The sequence below is a fragment of the Aotus nancymaae genome, unplaced genomic scaffold (genome assembly GCF_030222135.1).
Source record: "Aotus nancymaae isolate 86718 unplaced genomic scaffold, 86718_ANA_hifiasm-v0.15.2.pri h1tg000040l, whole genome shotgun sequence".
Lineage (NCBI taxonomy): Eukaryota > Metazoa > Chordata > Mammalia > Primates > Aotidae > Aotus > Aotus nancymaae.
This window is the reverse complement of record NW_026988454.1, coordinates 128,341,561-128,355,494: the sequence shown is the minus strand read 5'-3', so window position 1 is coordinate 128,355,494 and position 13,934 is coordinate 128,341,561. Positions and strand designations below refer to the sequence as shown.

The 13,934-nt window shown below is 57.7% G+C and overlaps 1 protein-coding gene across 3 annotated transcripts in view; it reads right to left on the bottom strand.

Annotated features, from left to right (window-relative positions):
• Window positions 1-1,119: 1,119 nt before the first annotated feature.
• GRM4 (glutamate metabotropic receptor 4) overlaps window positions 1,120-13,934 on the bottom strand; it is a 121,932-nt gene continuing 109,117 nt past the window's right edge. For all 3 annotated transcript variants that reach the window (XM_064361154.1, XM_064361155.1, XM_064361156.1), the window contains exons 10-11: window positions 7,442-7,688; window positions 1,120-1,951 (exon numbers count right to left, since the gene is read on the bottom strand). In XM_064361154.1, coding sequence (XP_064217224.1) covers window positions 1,902-1,951; window positions 7,442-7,688 — 297 coding nt within the window. In that variant the 3' untranslated portion in view covers window positions 1,120-1,901. The remainder of the gene's footprint in view (window positions 1,952-7,441; window positions 7,689-13,934) is intronic.

Sequence of the window (13,934 nt, the reverse complement as noted above, 5' to 3'; positions counted from 1 at the left end):
CTGCCCCCTGCCCAGGGTTCCTCCAGTCCCTTCCACTGTGCCCCATAGCCCTGTCAGCTAGTCTGGAGGTGGGAGGGGGTGCAGGACCTGGGGGCAGGGCAGGGGCGGGGCAGGAGGGGGCGTCACGGGCAGCCCGGTTCCAGCTGCAGCCTGTGGCCTCATTGTGTCGCTGGCTCTATAATTTACCCCTGGCAGAGCCCAGCCCCTAAGTGCTCCCGCTTCCCACCTCCCAACCTGCCAGGGAAGCAGGTTGAGCCTTCTCAGTGATTGTCTCAGGCCACCGGCCTGAAACAGGCATCCTCACAAGCCACCGGGGCCTAAACAGACGATCACACACTCAAGACAGACACGCATGTGCACAGAGGCACCAGGAGTGCACGCAGACACGCAGCCAACACAGCCACACGACCACGCCTGTGCCGTGCACTTGTGGGCTCACATGGACACACACCACACACTGATCTCCAGGACAGACACACATCGTCTTAGCACTGAACCTGGAGGCAACACAAGCAGACGGGGACGGCTGTGATGCTGGCAGCCCCGGAAGCTAACTTCTCAAGAGGATTTCCTGGCTGGAAGGAGAGAGGCGCAGGTTATGGGGGGCAGGGGTGGGGGCGGGGCGGGAGGGCAGTCCCAGGTGTGAGGGGTGTGAGACAGACAGCAGGCAGGGCAGAAAAGTTACCTCCCAGGGCTGCAGGGCAGGGGACAGAGCATCTCCCTACCGAGGGGACAACCAGGTGCTGATTCCTGGAATTTCCTCAATGTCCCTGCCCCTTACCTGGAAACCTGGCCCCTCCCTGCCCAAGGCCTCTCCACACCACCCTAGATCCCAGCCTAGGGAGCAGTCTCCACGGCCCCCAAGCCCTGGGTCTCCACAGCCCAGATCCCCCTTCCCTCTAGGTCCAGGCCCTCCAGCTGCAGGCCGAGCCTGCGGTCCCGTGGCAGGACCCTCAGTGGATGTGGAGCCCAGGTGCAAAACCATGTGTTTATTTTTATTAGAAATGTTCTTGGTATAAAAACAATCATGCGCTACACATTGTCGTCAATAACCATCACCAAACACCCAGGCACTGAACTCCGTGTGGTCGGCAGGAGGGGCAGGCGGGCAGGCGGGCAAGACACACGGCAGACGGGCGGGGCGGGCGGGTGGGCAGGCTGCGGGCCACGGGGACACACACAGAGGCCACCAGGAGGACGCAGCACTTGGCAACACACTCGAGATTTGTTTTTGTTTTGGCTTTTTTGTGTTTTGATTTTTTTTCCTTTTTTCTCTTTTGTGATATAGAAGTTTTGGTGAATTGGGGAAGGGTGGCAGGGAGAGCGGAGCAACGGCTGCACGAGAATGAAGCGGAGGAGGACAGGAAAGAAAACGGCAGAAGAGTGACACAGGTGGGACCCAAGAAAGCAGGAGGAGCTGAGGACAGAGAGGATGAGGGAGAGGAGTCAGAGGCAAGAGCCAGAAACGAGACGCAGAAAGCAGCCGGGGACACCAGAGAGGCGAAAGGTGAAACAAATTGATAAGAGAACAGAAAGACAGGGCTGGAGACAGACGGGGGTGTCGCCAGCAACACAGACAGACACAGAGGGAGGGAGAGGTCTAGCACTGGGGCCCACACGACCTGAGCCCCTGTGGTTTGGGGCCAGGAGGGGCAATGGTCCAAGATGCAGGCTCTTGTGATGGCCTGGCACTGCCCCAGCCCCTTGTCCTCCTGTCGCCCACCCGGCTTTCCCAGGCTGCCAGCAGTGACGGCCGGGGGCTCTGCTGTCCTCAGCACCAAGCCACGTCCGTGGGCGCCCACGGGCAGGCAAGACATCAGCTGGGCCCTTGGGTGTGGCCCTGGCCCGTCGCAACATCCACAGGGTCACGGCTCTTCCTCCTGCTCAGCTCCGCGGCCTCGCTAGATTGCATGGTTGGTGTAACTGACGTAAGTCTGTTTGGTGGCCAGCGCTGGAAGGAGAGAGAGCAGGGGTACCCAGGAATCAGGGGCTGCTGTTCTCAAACTCTCCTTCCACACAGGCACAGCCCTGCACAAGAACCTACCACAGTTCCCCACCTCTCATGGCACCCGGTCCTGAGCTGAGCAAGCAACATTGCCCCAAAGTGTGCACCAGCCCTGCCTGGCCCATCCAGCAGCTTCTCCTGCTGTTCCCAGCTCCCCATCCAGGGACTGGGCCCATGTTTCCCACCTCCACGCCTTTGCAGGGCTGGGCTGCTTGCCTTTCCTCTTCCCTTTGTCACTCTAGAGATGACGCCTCCCTCTAGCACTCCCTCTCTAAGCCCACTCCCGTGTGAGGGTCTCCCCAGCACGGGGCCTCTGCCGCCTCCCTCTAGCACTCCCTCCCTAAGCCCACTCCCGTGTGAGGGTCTCCCCAGCACGGGGCCTCTGCCACCTCCTAATTCTATCACACTTCAAAAGAAACCTTCTTTATGACATCATATAACCTTAAAATATTATCAAAGAAAAGTCTTTCAGAAGTTCAACCACACACATTTTGGACACGCACACGTAAGGAATATACATTAAAATAGAACGGTGGTCTAGGGAAAGAGAGTGGGGAATGGGGACAGAGGAAATAAATAATGAGAACCAGAGCAGGGCCATGCATGGCTAGAAACTGAGGCATGGGATTGACTCAGCCCTCTGCCCCACGCCCAAGGAAACACAAGTCCCCCAGGGCCACACAGCCCTCTGAGCATCCACCCCTTCTACCTTTCAGTCTTGAGCCCTCCTTTTCTGCTCCTGTCCCTCTGGCCCTTATTCCACACTGCGACTGGGGTGGGACATCAGGGTATCTCCCATTCCTGTCCACAGCTGAGTGATCAGCAGCTCTCAAGGGCAGTGTGAGCATCCCCCACCCCTCCAGAGTGCACACCCCACAGCAGTCTAGTGAGGGGGTCAAAGAAACATCACCCAATTTGACAGATGAGGACCTGGCCAGACCCTTGGTCAGGGTTGAAGGCTCCCTCAGTGGCCTGGGGGCCAGCTCAGTGGTGGTAATCAGGGCACTATTGCTGCCTGGGGCAGGGGCTGGTCTGCAAGTCTGGAGAGAAGCAGTGGTGGGAGAAACCAGCTGCCCTTTGTCTTAAAGCTGCCCTGACCCTAGGTTGGGATATGTCGGCTCAAAAAGGAGGCACATCTGCCAGACGCAGCCAGGGGCATCAGGTCTGGAGAAGAGGAAACTGGGGAACAAATGTGGTTGGTGGTCTACAAGTTGTCCCCTCAATCCTGTCTCCCGTTTCACTGGGCACATGACTGTGAAGGACTGTCTCCCAGCCTCCCTTGCAGCTAGGTGAGGCCTTACCTGACTGCGTCCTTCCCCATGAAATACACATGGAAGGACTGTGCAACTCCCATGTCATTCAATTAAAATGAGTCTTTCCCCCACGCTTCTTCTCTTTTCCCTTCCATGAGCAGAACAACCATTGAGGTCATCTAGCCTCAATCTTCAGGGAGCCAATGGAGAACAAGATGGAAGGATCCTGGGTCCCCACTCCCACCCACCCACCGTGTCCTATTACAGCACAGAGAAACAAACATCTGTCTGATTTGAGCTGCTCTGTTCCGGGACCTCTTTGTCATAGCAGCGTTAACTAGAAGCCCACTAACACAGGCAGGATTGTGGTGTCCAACTATCAGTCTATATCACATGTGGAAGAAGCAAACTGGTTGGGGATGGGGTGAGCAGAGCAGTCCACCATGGGACCAGTGGGGAGGCATGAAGGTCAAGTCCAGCTCAGTTAAAGGAAGAACCTTCTCCTGGCCAGAGCTGGAGGGAGTCAGTGGCCTATGAGCTCTCTGTCAATAGAAAACTCCAAGCAGATGATGAAGAATCACTTAGCTGGATAAGGGTGGGCAAGTTTCAAGGCTTAGGTGCCACCTGGACGGGTGCCAATGGAAGAGAAATGGTGCCAAAAAAAGAATAAGAACAAACATGGCACCTTACAGTTCATGAAGAATTACCAGCATCTCTAAAATGACTCATGTCCTTCCAGGGTGCTGGATGACCAAGAGGGCCGAGGGACCACGGGACAGGGCAGCTTGCATGGGGTAGCATCCAGAAGGTGGCCTGGGATGGCAGGAGGTGCTGAGATGGAGATCAGCACAGATCAGCACCCTGGGGGCAGGAGCCCAGATTCTAGTTGCAGGGAGGCCTTACACTCTCTCTGAGCCTCAGGCAGCTCCTCCCCTTCTTTGCTGGGCCTCAGTTTCCCTGCCTGTAACATGAGCAGGGCGGCCCTTTGTGCCTAGACTACTTCTCCTGAGGGGCTTCCAACTGCCCCCAACATCTTCACCCCATTCTATCCCCCATGGTCAGAAAAAGAGCTGCAGTGGCTATGCAAATCACTGCAGGTCAGGCTGGTGAGAATCAATTCCCCAGGGCGCCATCAGCCCCTCGGGGAACTGATAAAACTCAGCTTCCAAGCCTGTAAAACCCGTCAGCAACTCCTGGCTCAGAGGTGGAAAAAACTCTCAGCAGCCACAACCAAATCCCCACTGACTGCAGGGGACTCCAGGGGCAGCTGTGGACTAGAGACAGCGTGGAAAGCAAGGACCGCAGGGCCTCTGCTCTCCTCTAATGCCCGATCTGTCTACCCTAGAAAATCCAGCTCACAGGTTCCAGAAGTTGGGGAGCCTTTCACCCAAGCCTCAGTCTCACCGTCTGGAAAATGGGAGCCAGAGTCTGCCCAGGGCGCCCACAAGCTAACAGTGAGCCTCCAAAGGAAGGGATCTGGCCAGAAGTCAGGAGACTTGGGGTCCAGTCCTGCCCGCAATGCTATGGGGGAATCTCGACACATGCTGTGTGGCCCTTCCAACAAACTGACCTCAGAGCCAAGATTCTCTCATCTGTAAGATGGCGTGACAACAAACACCACGTGGAGTCAGCCAAGAGGTGAATAGAAACACTCGTTTTTTTGTTTTTAAGACGGAGTCTCGCTCTGTCGCCAGGATGGAGTGCAGTGGCACAATCTCAGCTCACTGCAACTCCGCCTTTCAGGTTCAAGTGATTCTCCTGCCTCAGCCTCCTGAGTAGCTGGGACTACAGGCGCGCGCCACCATGCCCAGCTAATTTTTGTATTTTTAGTGGAAACAGGGTTTCACCATGTTGGCCAGGATGGTCTCGATTTCTTGACCTCGTGATCCGCCCACCTCGGCCTCCCAAAGTGCTGGGATTACAGGTGTGAGTCACCATGCCGGGCCAGAAACACTCTAAATACTGCAACATGCTGGGCAGAAGGACAGGGCTGGAATCACTCCAGCAGTGGGGACAGAATGGGGACAGCAACACTCCCGGAGCACCCTCAGTGTGAGGGGAAGGCTGAGGGGTGTGGGCCGAGGCCCCGAGCCCACCCAGTGCTGACGACAGGCCCTGGCTGCCCGCTCTCAGTTGCCGGAGGCTCAGATAACAATTAGCCAGGCAGTGATAGGCGCCAGCTGACAGCCCCCATTTGTCGCCCCTTGTCTCCGCACCCGCACCCGATCTGCCTACAATCAGGCCCCTGAATTATTTATTCTGTTGTTTGTTTAAAGATACGTAGCCCGCCAGTGACAGAGTGAAAAATGTCCCTGCTCCACAGGAGTGACACTTTCCCACTCCTCCTGCTCACACCCCCTTGGTCCGGCTGTTCCCAGAATTAATCACCTGGCTCCTGCCTGGTGCTTCCATGTCCCCTGTTGTCACTGAGCTGAGAGACAGTGGGGCACAAGGTGCTGGCCACTGGCCTTCACACAGGAGATGGAGGGGCTCCCCCTTTCCCTACTTTGGGAGCCCCTAAGACTTTCTGTGGGGAGGATGCCAAGGCCTGCAGGGGGTCTGGGTGACCACAGACCCCTCAGTCCCTCCCAACCCCAGAGCAGCTGGAAGTGAGGCCCATGGGGGGTGCCCGACAGCCTGGAGGCCCCCAAGGTCCTCCTGGGAGGAAGCAGGAGTCTGGGGATACAGGGTCTCCCTCCTCAGGCCTCCATACTCCTCCTTCTCTGGCAGGAGTGGGTAGTTGTCCCGTGTTCCCAGGTGACTAGCTGGAGCAAAGGCAGAAGGCAGGGCCAGTGCTGAGCCGTCAGAGCTCTCTGTGAGGGCCCCGCCCTTTATGGGGCCCCCTGGCCTGTCACAGCACCCGCAGTGTCAGCCTTTGGGGTCAGATGTCACCTCCAGGAGGAGCTCTCAGGAGCACTGGGGAAAAGCCCGTGTGACAGACCTGCTTCTGCATGTGGCAGAGAGGGTGCCTTGAGGGAATGGGACCTGAGAGCCGAGAAGGGACATCTCCACGGGAAGGAAGAAAACTGGGGCAGGAGTGGGGTCTCCACTCAGACGGAAAGGCCTGATCAGGGCATCATCTGGGGTTTCTGGACATCCAGGAAGACATGAAAGGCCAAGGGTGGGAGTCCCATGGGCCCCTCTGCCCCTTCCCAGCTCTGTATGGCGGCCAGCATGGCACCCAAAGGGAGCCCCAGGGTCGTAGGTGGACTTGGGGGAGGAGTGTTCTGGGGGGAGGAGGATGTCTGAAAAGAACCAGAGGTCACAGGGGAGGGAAAGGAGGACACACAGGCATCGTGTGTTGATCAGAGACGGGGAGGGTGTCAGAGCCAGCATACTCTCCACAATAGAGGAGCACAGGCTGGCTCCCAGAGGAAGAGGGAAGTTGGCAAAGATGGTGGCACTGCCCCGTAACCAGTCCTGGAGGGACCTGTCCTGGCCAGCCCCAGACCGCAGGCCTGCCCCTCAGCAGCCACGATCCCTGCCTGGTGCCCTCCCCCACCACAAAGCCTGACCTCCTACCGGGTCTCCTCGGACAATACCTGGACAGGCGGCCACCTGAGCGCCGCAGTGGGCAGTTCTGCGGGCCCCTCTGCCTCACCCTGCCCCTCACCCACCGGTCCTGGCAAGCCCATGTCCCGGGTCTCCATCACTCAGGTGCCTGCTAGGAGGTGGTTGGACAAAGGCAAGCTGGGTGCTACAGGTGCTCTGGGCCCAGGGCCGCTCCCACCCTACCGGGCTACCAAAGGGCCAGTGTGCAAGGCCCATGGGACGACCCCTTCTCCCAGAGGGGCTGAAAGGGCACAGGTCTGGAGACCCGGGCCCCAGAACACAGAAATCCAGGGATCCCCGCTCACCCTCAGGGGCCAGGCGCCCCCTGGTGGCCTGGCTTGGGGTGGGGCACAGATCCCTGGAAGGGAGCTGCTAGGGCACCGGCTGGGAAACCTTGAGGTTCTCTCCAGGCCACCAGGAGGGGCAGGACAGAACGGGCTCTGATGTGGTGGCTTAGGGCTCTCCCTGAGAGGGTGGCCCCACCTGTAGCCTCAGGGTTCCCCCAGTGTCCCCCGCCGCCTGCCCAGGATGGGGCATTGGGCCGGGCGGGGCGGGAACGCAACTCAGCCAACCTGCTGCAAAAGGATCCGGGCCCGGGGCCAGAGGGGACAGAATGGGGCCGGCAGCTCACCTGGGGCCTCAAGATTTTCGCAGAGCTCAGACTTGGCCTCGCCGTTGGGCCGGAAGTTGCCCTTCTGCGTGAACTTGTTGGACATGGCGGCCGCCGTGACGACGGCTTTGAGGCTGCGCTTGCGCTTGGGCACGTTCTGCTCCGGGTGGAAGAGGATGATGTACACCTTGGGCATGTAGAGCATTCCCAGGGAAACCGAGGCGCTCAGACTCACGGAGACCGTCAGCGTCGTCGTCTGGATGTACAGCTGGCGGAGGGCAGGGCGGCGTCAGAGCAGGCTCCGCCCCGACTGCAGGCCCTGACCCCCGCCAGTTCCCACTCAGGGACGCACATGGGGACCCCACCCTGCATCCCGCTGCCTTCAGGCATCAGGTAGTCGTGGCATGGAGCTGGGACTGCAGACCAGGGTTTTTGTATTCAAATCTTGGCTTACCACTTCCAGCTGTTTGATCTTGGACACGTCACATCCTTGTGCCTCAGTTTCCTCATATATAATATAGGCGTGATCATGACAGTACTTACCTCCTAGGGCTGTTGTGAGAATTAAGTGACTTAATAAATGTTCAAAAAGTGTGGAAAACGTCTGGCACATGGTAAGTGCCATTTCAGCTTATCACTGTTATTTGCTATGTAGAAGCGGTGCGCCTGAGGACAGGCTCTCAGGAGACCACAGCCGGCCCTTCTCAGGGCTGAGGGTGAGAGGAGCACCCCTTGGTGCCTTGGAATAACACCCCGTGACCATGCCACAGCCCCTCAGACCAAGCCCCCATTCGGTGACTGCCCCCCACCTACGGTCCCCCGGTGTAGAGCCTGGGATCCTCGGCGCCCATCGCAATATGGTGGTGGCAGCAGTCAGAGCTCATTTCATGCTCGCTCGCCAGCACTAACGGTGACAGATGTTTAGCAAAATGAAAGCCCATTAATCTGGGTGTCGGATAATCCATTTTACAATAGTAAGGCCTTCCAGGCAGGGCCTGGCAATTCCCACTGTTCCCCGTCTGGGATTCCCCTCCCTGCCTCCCGCTTCCTCCAGGTTCTCTAGGCCTCAGCTGCCCCTCTGAACCCCTCAGCCAAGTTGGGACCAAAGGAGACCCAGGCTAAGCCTCCCGGGTCTGGGCATGAGGGAGGCAGGAAATGCTCTTCCCCAAATCTGCTCTTTCTGGGCTGGGCCCTGCCCTGGAATGTGGCTGATGTGCCACCTCCTCCAGGAAGCCTCTCCTGACCCCCAGCTCTGTGGGGGTCACCCATGACACCTTTCATTTCTTACACCCAGACCAGCAGTGTGGACACAGGTCTGGACTTGTGTCCTGAAGGCGCAGGGGCCCTGGCCCCATCTGGCAGTACCCCCCACGTATGAACCAGGTCTTCCAGTTCTTACATTCCTCCCTGCCCCTTGCACACCCCTCCATAAATGCCTCGTGACACTGGATGGTACAACCTTCATTTCCAGCCACCCTGCCCTGGGTTTCCTACCTTTGAGAGAGGGGCTAGAAAAGCTGCAAGGCCTAAAAGGAGAGTCCTGCCCTTCTGTGGGCCTCAAGTTTTTTCCGCAGTGCAGTGGGACAAAAGCAGCTACCTCACCTAAACCATGAGGGAACCCCAGGCACAGACTGTAAAGCCATGTGAAAGTTGCTTTTAGTGATCGCACGCACTGAGGTGAAACTGAGAAGAGACATCGGGGACATGGGAGGCGGCTGGACAGCTATGACATGCCCGAGCCAAGGCGCTGACACTTTTCAAAGCCCAGCCTCCAGGCCGGCATGGCCCATGTCAGGCAGAGCTCTGAGGGGAAGGAGGCCGAAAGTAGCCACTGTCACAGGCCCAGAGGAAATGAAAGCCTGTCCCCCAGTAAGCACATGCCCTTCCAGACACAGACAGGCCTCCATCCTCATACACCACCTACACTCTCAACCGTGGGCATGGGGCTCTCCCAGAGGGAAAGGTCATGACCAGACAGCAGGGGGATGCTGGCTGTCTCTCCTGCCCAAGATATCAGGGTGAGAAAAGGCGGGGTGATCAGGGTGAGAGAGGGTGGGGAGAGGCTCCAGAGCATCAAAACAGACCCATGGGGAATATCATAGAGTCCTGGGCTAGTGAAGAATTGGCTTGTCATCTGGGTCTTCACCATGGGGTGGTAGTTCCCTGGGGACAAGGTGTGTCTCCCTCATTACATCAGGGTTCCCTGAGGGCAGGGGCTGGCTCTCCTCTCACACTGGGGGGTACTTGGGTATAGGAGTTGTATTCCAGGTGAGACACCCATCTTAGACCCTTTGCCCGCTCCTTGTTGATGGGTGGAGTGCAATGGGCCGTATGGAGTTGGTGGGACCAGGGACCAGGGATACAGGCAGAGGAACCCTGGCAGGGGTCAGTGGCCCAGGTTCCAGAATCTACTCAGCCCCAGCCCCTTGTGGGATGCTGGCAAGTTTCCTCCCCTCTCTGGGCACCAGACGTCCCTCCATGAACACAGACAGGGCCAGCGCTATGGGTGTACAACTGGGCAGTCACCCAGGGGCCTGTGCCTACAAGGGCCAGCTCTCGCTTTAAGATCCTGCTGCCACCATATTGAATTGTGGATAATTTCTGAACAGTGGGCCCGTCGTTTTCATTTTGTGCTGGGCCCTGAAAATTATATAGCCAACTCGGAACACAGGCACGAGCACAGGCATTGGTATTCTATTTTGTTTTTCAGCCTAAGAACCTTTCTGCAAACAAAATACAAGATGGGGTATAAAAAGATCAAAACCCTCCATCCCAGCATGGGCCCTGGGGGCTCCTCTAGCCATCCCCTGCTGGGAGGCAGGCCCTGTACACGGCAGGAGGGAGCAGGGCTGCCCACCCCCAGTTCCGCTCCTTGCCCCAGGGTGTGGAATTTGGGGAGCCTGCCTCTGGCTCAGACATTGTTTCTTGAGCCCCTCTGTGAAGGCACACATGGCCACCAGGAGGTGGTAGCAGGTGAACCCTTATCAGAGAAACAGTGGTCCTCTAGACCCCAGCTGGCACTCCCGGGGCGCTGGACCCAGGCACCATGAGGGTCTTCAAGGCAGGCAGAGTGAGAGGCGGCCTTCGGGCTGTGATCTCCCCTCCTCTCCCACCCACCCTCTCAGCCCGCTGGTGCCTGAACTCCCACCACCCCAGCTCCCCTGTGTGGATGGGCCCTCGCTGCACCCCGTCCTCTGTGAGGAATCCTGCATTCAGCCTCACTAGGCACGTGCTCCCCCCAGTGAAGGATGTGGTCTGAGCTGGGTTTGATGCGGGAGGACAGAGGACACCTGGGGTGAGGAAAGGGCACAGGAAGAAGCAGCTGTGGATGTGGATAATGAATTTCCTGCTTTTGTGCTAGGCCTGGGGGTACAGGGTTCAAGGGGCCCCGGTGGGGGCACCAAGGAGCTCTGCCTGCCTTGTGCTTCTGCGGGCAGACCCTGATAGGAACCGAGATCCTCAGTATCTGTACAAACCAGACACATGAACTTCCCCACACCCTGCCTGCCTCTGCAGCCACATCCTACACAAGCATGACTGAGCAGTAACCCCATAAAGCGGAGAAAGCCCGCTCAGTGTAATTCCAAATGGCTGCAGTGTTAAGCCTTGGAAATCCAGGCTAAGGCTGGGAAATCCATCCGCCTGCTCACCAGAGCAGTACAGACAGCTTTACTCTGCGCCGGCACCCGCACCCCGGGGGAATGGGTGCAGCTGAGCACGTGCGTGTGTGCACACGTGTATGCCTGCTCACACACACATCAACATACACGTACGTATCTGCATTGACACGTACACCTGAGCTCACAGCTGCACACTTGCATCCGACTCTCTGGACTCACGCACCCCTTCACACCTGGGTGCACACACATATATAGAAACAAATGTACTCACACACATCTACACACATCCACCTGCACACACTAACTTTGCACTCACACATCTGCACACCTGTGTGCACAAACACTCCTGGGCACACATACTCAACCCACCCATCCATGCACACACCAGCAGCTACATACCCTCGGCACACCCATCAACCCAGCCCCTCAATCTGCATGCACATGGGCACACACCTGTGCACACACACAACACACATGCACCACTGAGCACGCATATACGCAAAAAGGCACACATATGTCTATACACACACACCTTTGTATGCACACCACAACTCCTACAACAGCCACACCCCACTTGATCTCCACACAAACACATACCCAGCAGCCAGACCTGTAGCCTGCTCTGGGCATCTTGCAGCTCAGCATGACACGGCCCAGACACAGCCGCAGGGTTGCCTGGGTCTCTAAGAAGCCTGGGAGTCTGAACCACAACTTCAAAGCACATCTCCTCCACCGCCTCCCCATTCAGAGACCCAGAGTGGGAGAGGAGCATGTCCCATGTCCTAGGCCACCAGGGAGAGAGCATTAGTGTGAGACCAGCCTGTGGTATAACCTGGAACAAGTCCCTGTCCCCCTCTCGGACTGTGAACTGATCATCTCAGGGACTCCCTTCACAGCAGGGCCTGGGGAGCCTCCTAAAAAGGCAGGAATCAGAGGCGGGCAGGTCACCTGGAAAGATTGCAAAGGGTGGGGAGGCTGAGCTGGGGGGCTGGGCTGCATCAACTGGAGGTGGGAGGGCCTGATATCCTGGGATGACAGGGGCCCTGCTGGGGAGTGGGCTGCTGGCAGGCAGCCAGAGGGAATTATGGCAAGGTGGAGGGAGGGGCTTACCCACCACGTGTGGGCATCCCAGCCAGGTACCTTTACTCCCTGAAGAGCTGTGGGAAGGGGCCTCCTGGTATTATGGAGGGTAATTTCTCAAGCTGCCAGCTTCCTGGGATGTGGGATGGCCTCCCTGCTGGCTCCATGGGGACCATGAGCACTGAGCAGCATGAAGGCCTCTGCCTGCACCTGCACTCAGCAGGGAAGATCTCCCACAGCATGCCTGGTGGGGGCCAGAGACCCAGCTCACAGCACGGGCTGGGCGCAGTGGCTGCATGGTGGCTGTGTGGCTCAGGCATGCAAGGTGGGATCCCCCTGCTGAAGCAGGCCCTGTCTCAGATCTCGGGTCTTAGGATACTCACTGCCAGCCCCAAGGTCTGCCTCTTAGTGCCTCCCATAGGGCCCCCATTGGAAGATGGCCCTTGAGGAGCTGTTAGAAAAGAGGTGGGCACCAACCGAGGACGTCCCAGGGCATGAGGTATCCCAGAGCTGCAGGAGGGAAGAGTGTGCTGGGGATGGAGGGTGCGTTCGAGTTAGACAAAGTGGGGTCAAGTCCAGCTGTGCCACCAAGGCAAGTCACTCCCCCTCTCTGTGCCCGTGCCCTCATCTGTAAGCAGGGGATGATGAGACCTATCCTGACCAGTGGCCACGGGGCCTAACGCTGTTAGATGAAATGTCTGGCACATGACGAGCACCCCATCCCATTGCAGCTTTGAAAACCAGGCATCCCTGCGAACTCGGACCTGCGCCCGTAGCTTTTTTTTTTTTAAATGAGATGAAGTCTCATTCTGTCACCCAGGCTGGAGTACAGTGGCGCAATCTTGACTCACTGCAACCTCCATCTCCCAAGTTCAAGTGTTTCTCCTGCCTCAGCCTCCAGAATAGCTTGGATTACAGGCATGAGCCACCATACCTGGCTTCTTTTTTGTTTTTTTAATAGAGACAGGGTTTTACCATGTTGGTCAGGCCAGTCTCAAACTCTTGACTTCATGTGATCCACCTGCCCTGGCCTCCCAAAGCGCTGGGATTACAGGCGTGAGCCACCGCACCTGGCCATGCGCTCATAGCTTTAGATGCCAGCCTCAGGCTGATGACTCCTCAGTAATGTCCGCAGCCCAGATCTTGCCCCTGAACTCCAGACTGCTATATTCAGTCACTGACTTGGCAGCTGCACTTGGACGTCTAATGAGCATCCCAAACTTAGGACATCCAAAGGACCCCCTCTCCTGCCCGCCACAGGCTCCTCTCAGTGTCTTCTCCTTAGCACGGGAAACGCCTTCCTTCCTGATTGTTCAGGCCTCGAAGTGTGGGGTCCTCCTTGACTCTCTCCTGGTCTCCCATCCAATGTGCCATCCATCAGAAACCTGGCCAGCCAGTCTCCAGACAGGCCCAACTCCCCCACTCCCCACTGCACCTGCTGGGACACCCTCTCCTGCAGAGCATGACAGTGACCTTCTCACAGCTGCTCTTGGCGGCCAGGGGGTCCTTTCCAACCTACATCAGATAGCACCCTCGCCTGCTCAGAAGACCGCAGCGGCCTCTCTTCTCACTCAAGATAAAAGCCAATGTCATTGCCACCATCTGCCCTGTCACCTCTCTGACCTCGTCCCCTCACCCCTCTGGCTTCCTCGGCTCCATGCTCCTTACAGTGTATTAACTGTCTGTGCACCCACTATATCATGTGATTATGACTACAGGAGAAGGGACATGACCCCAATTTACGATGAAGAAACTGAGGCTAGGGATGCCAACGGGCTTGCCCAGATCCCACACTCATACATGGAGCTTAGACC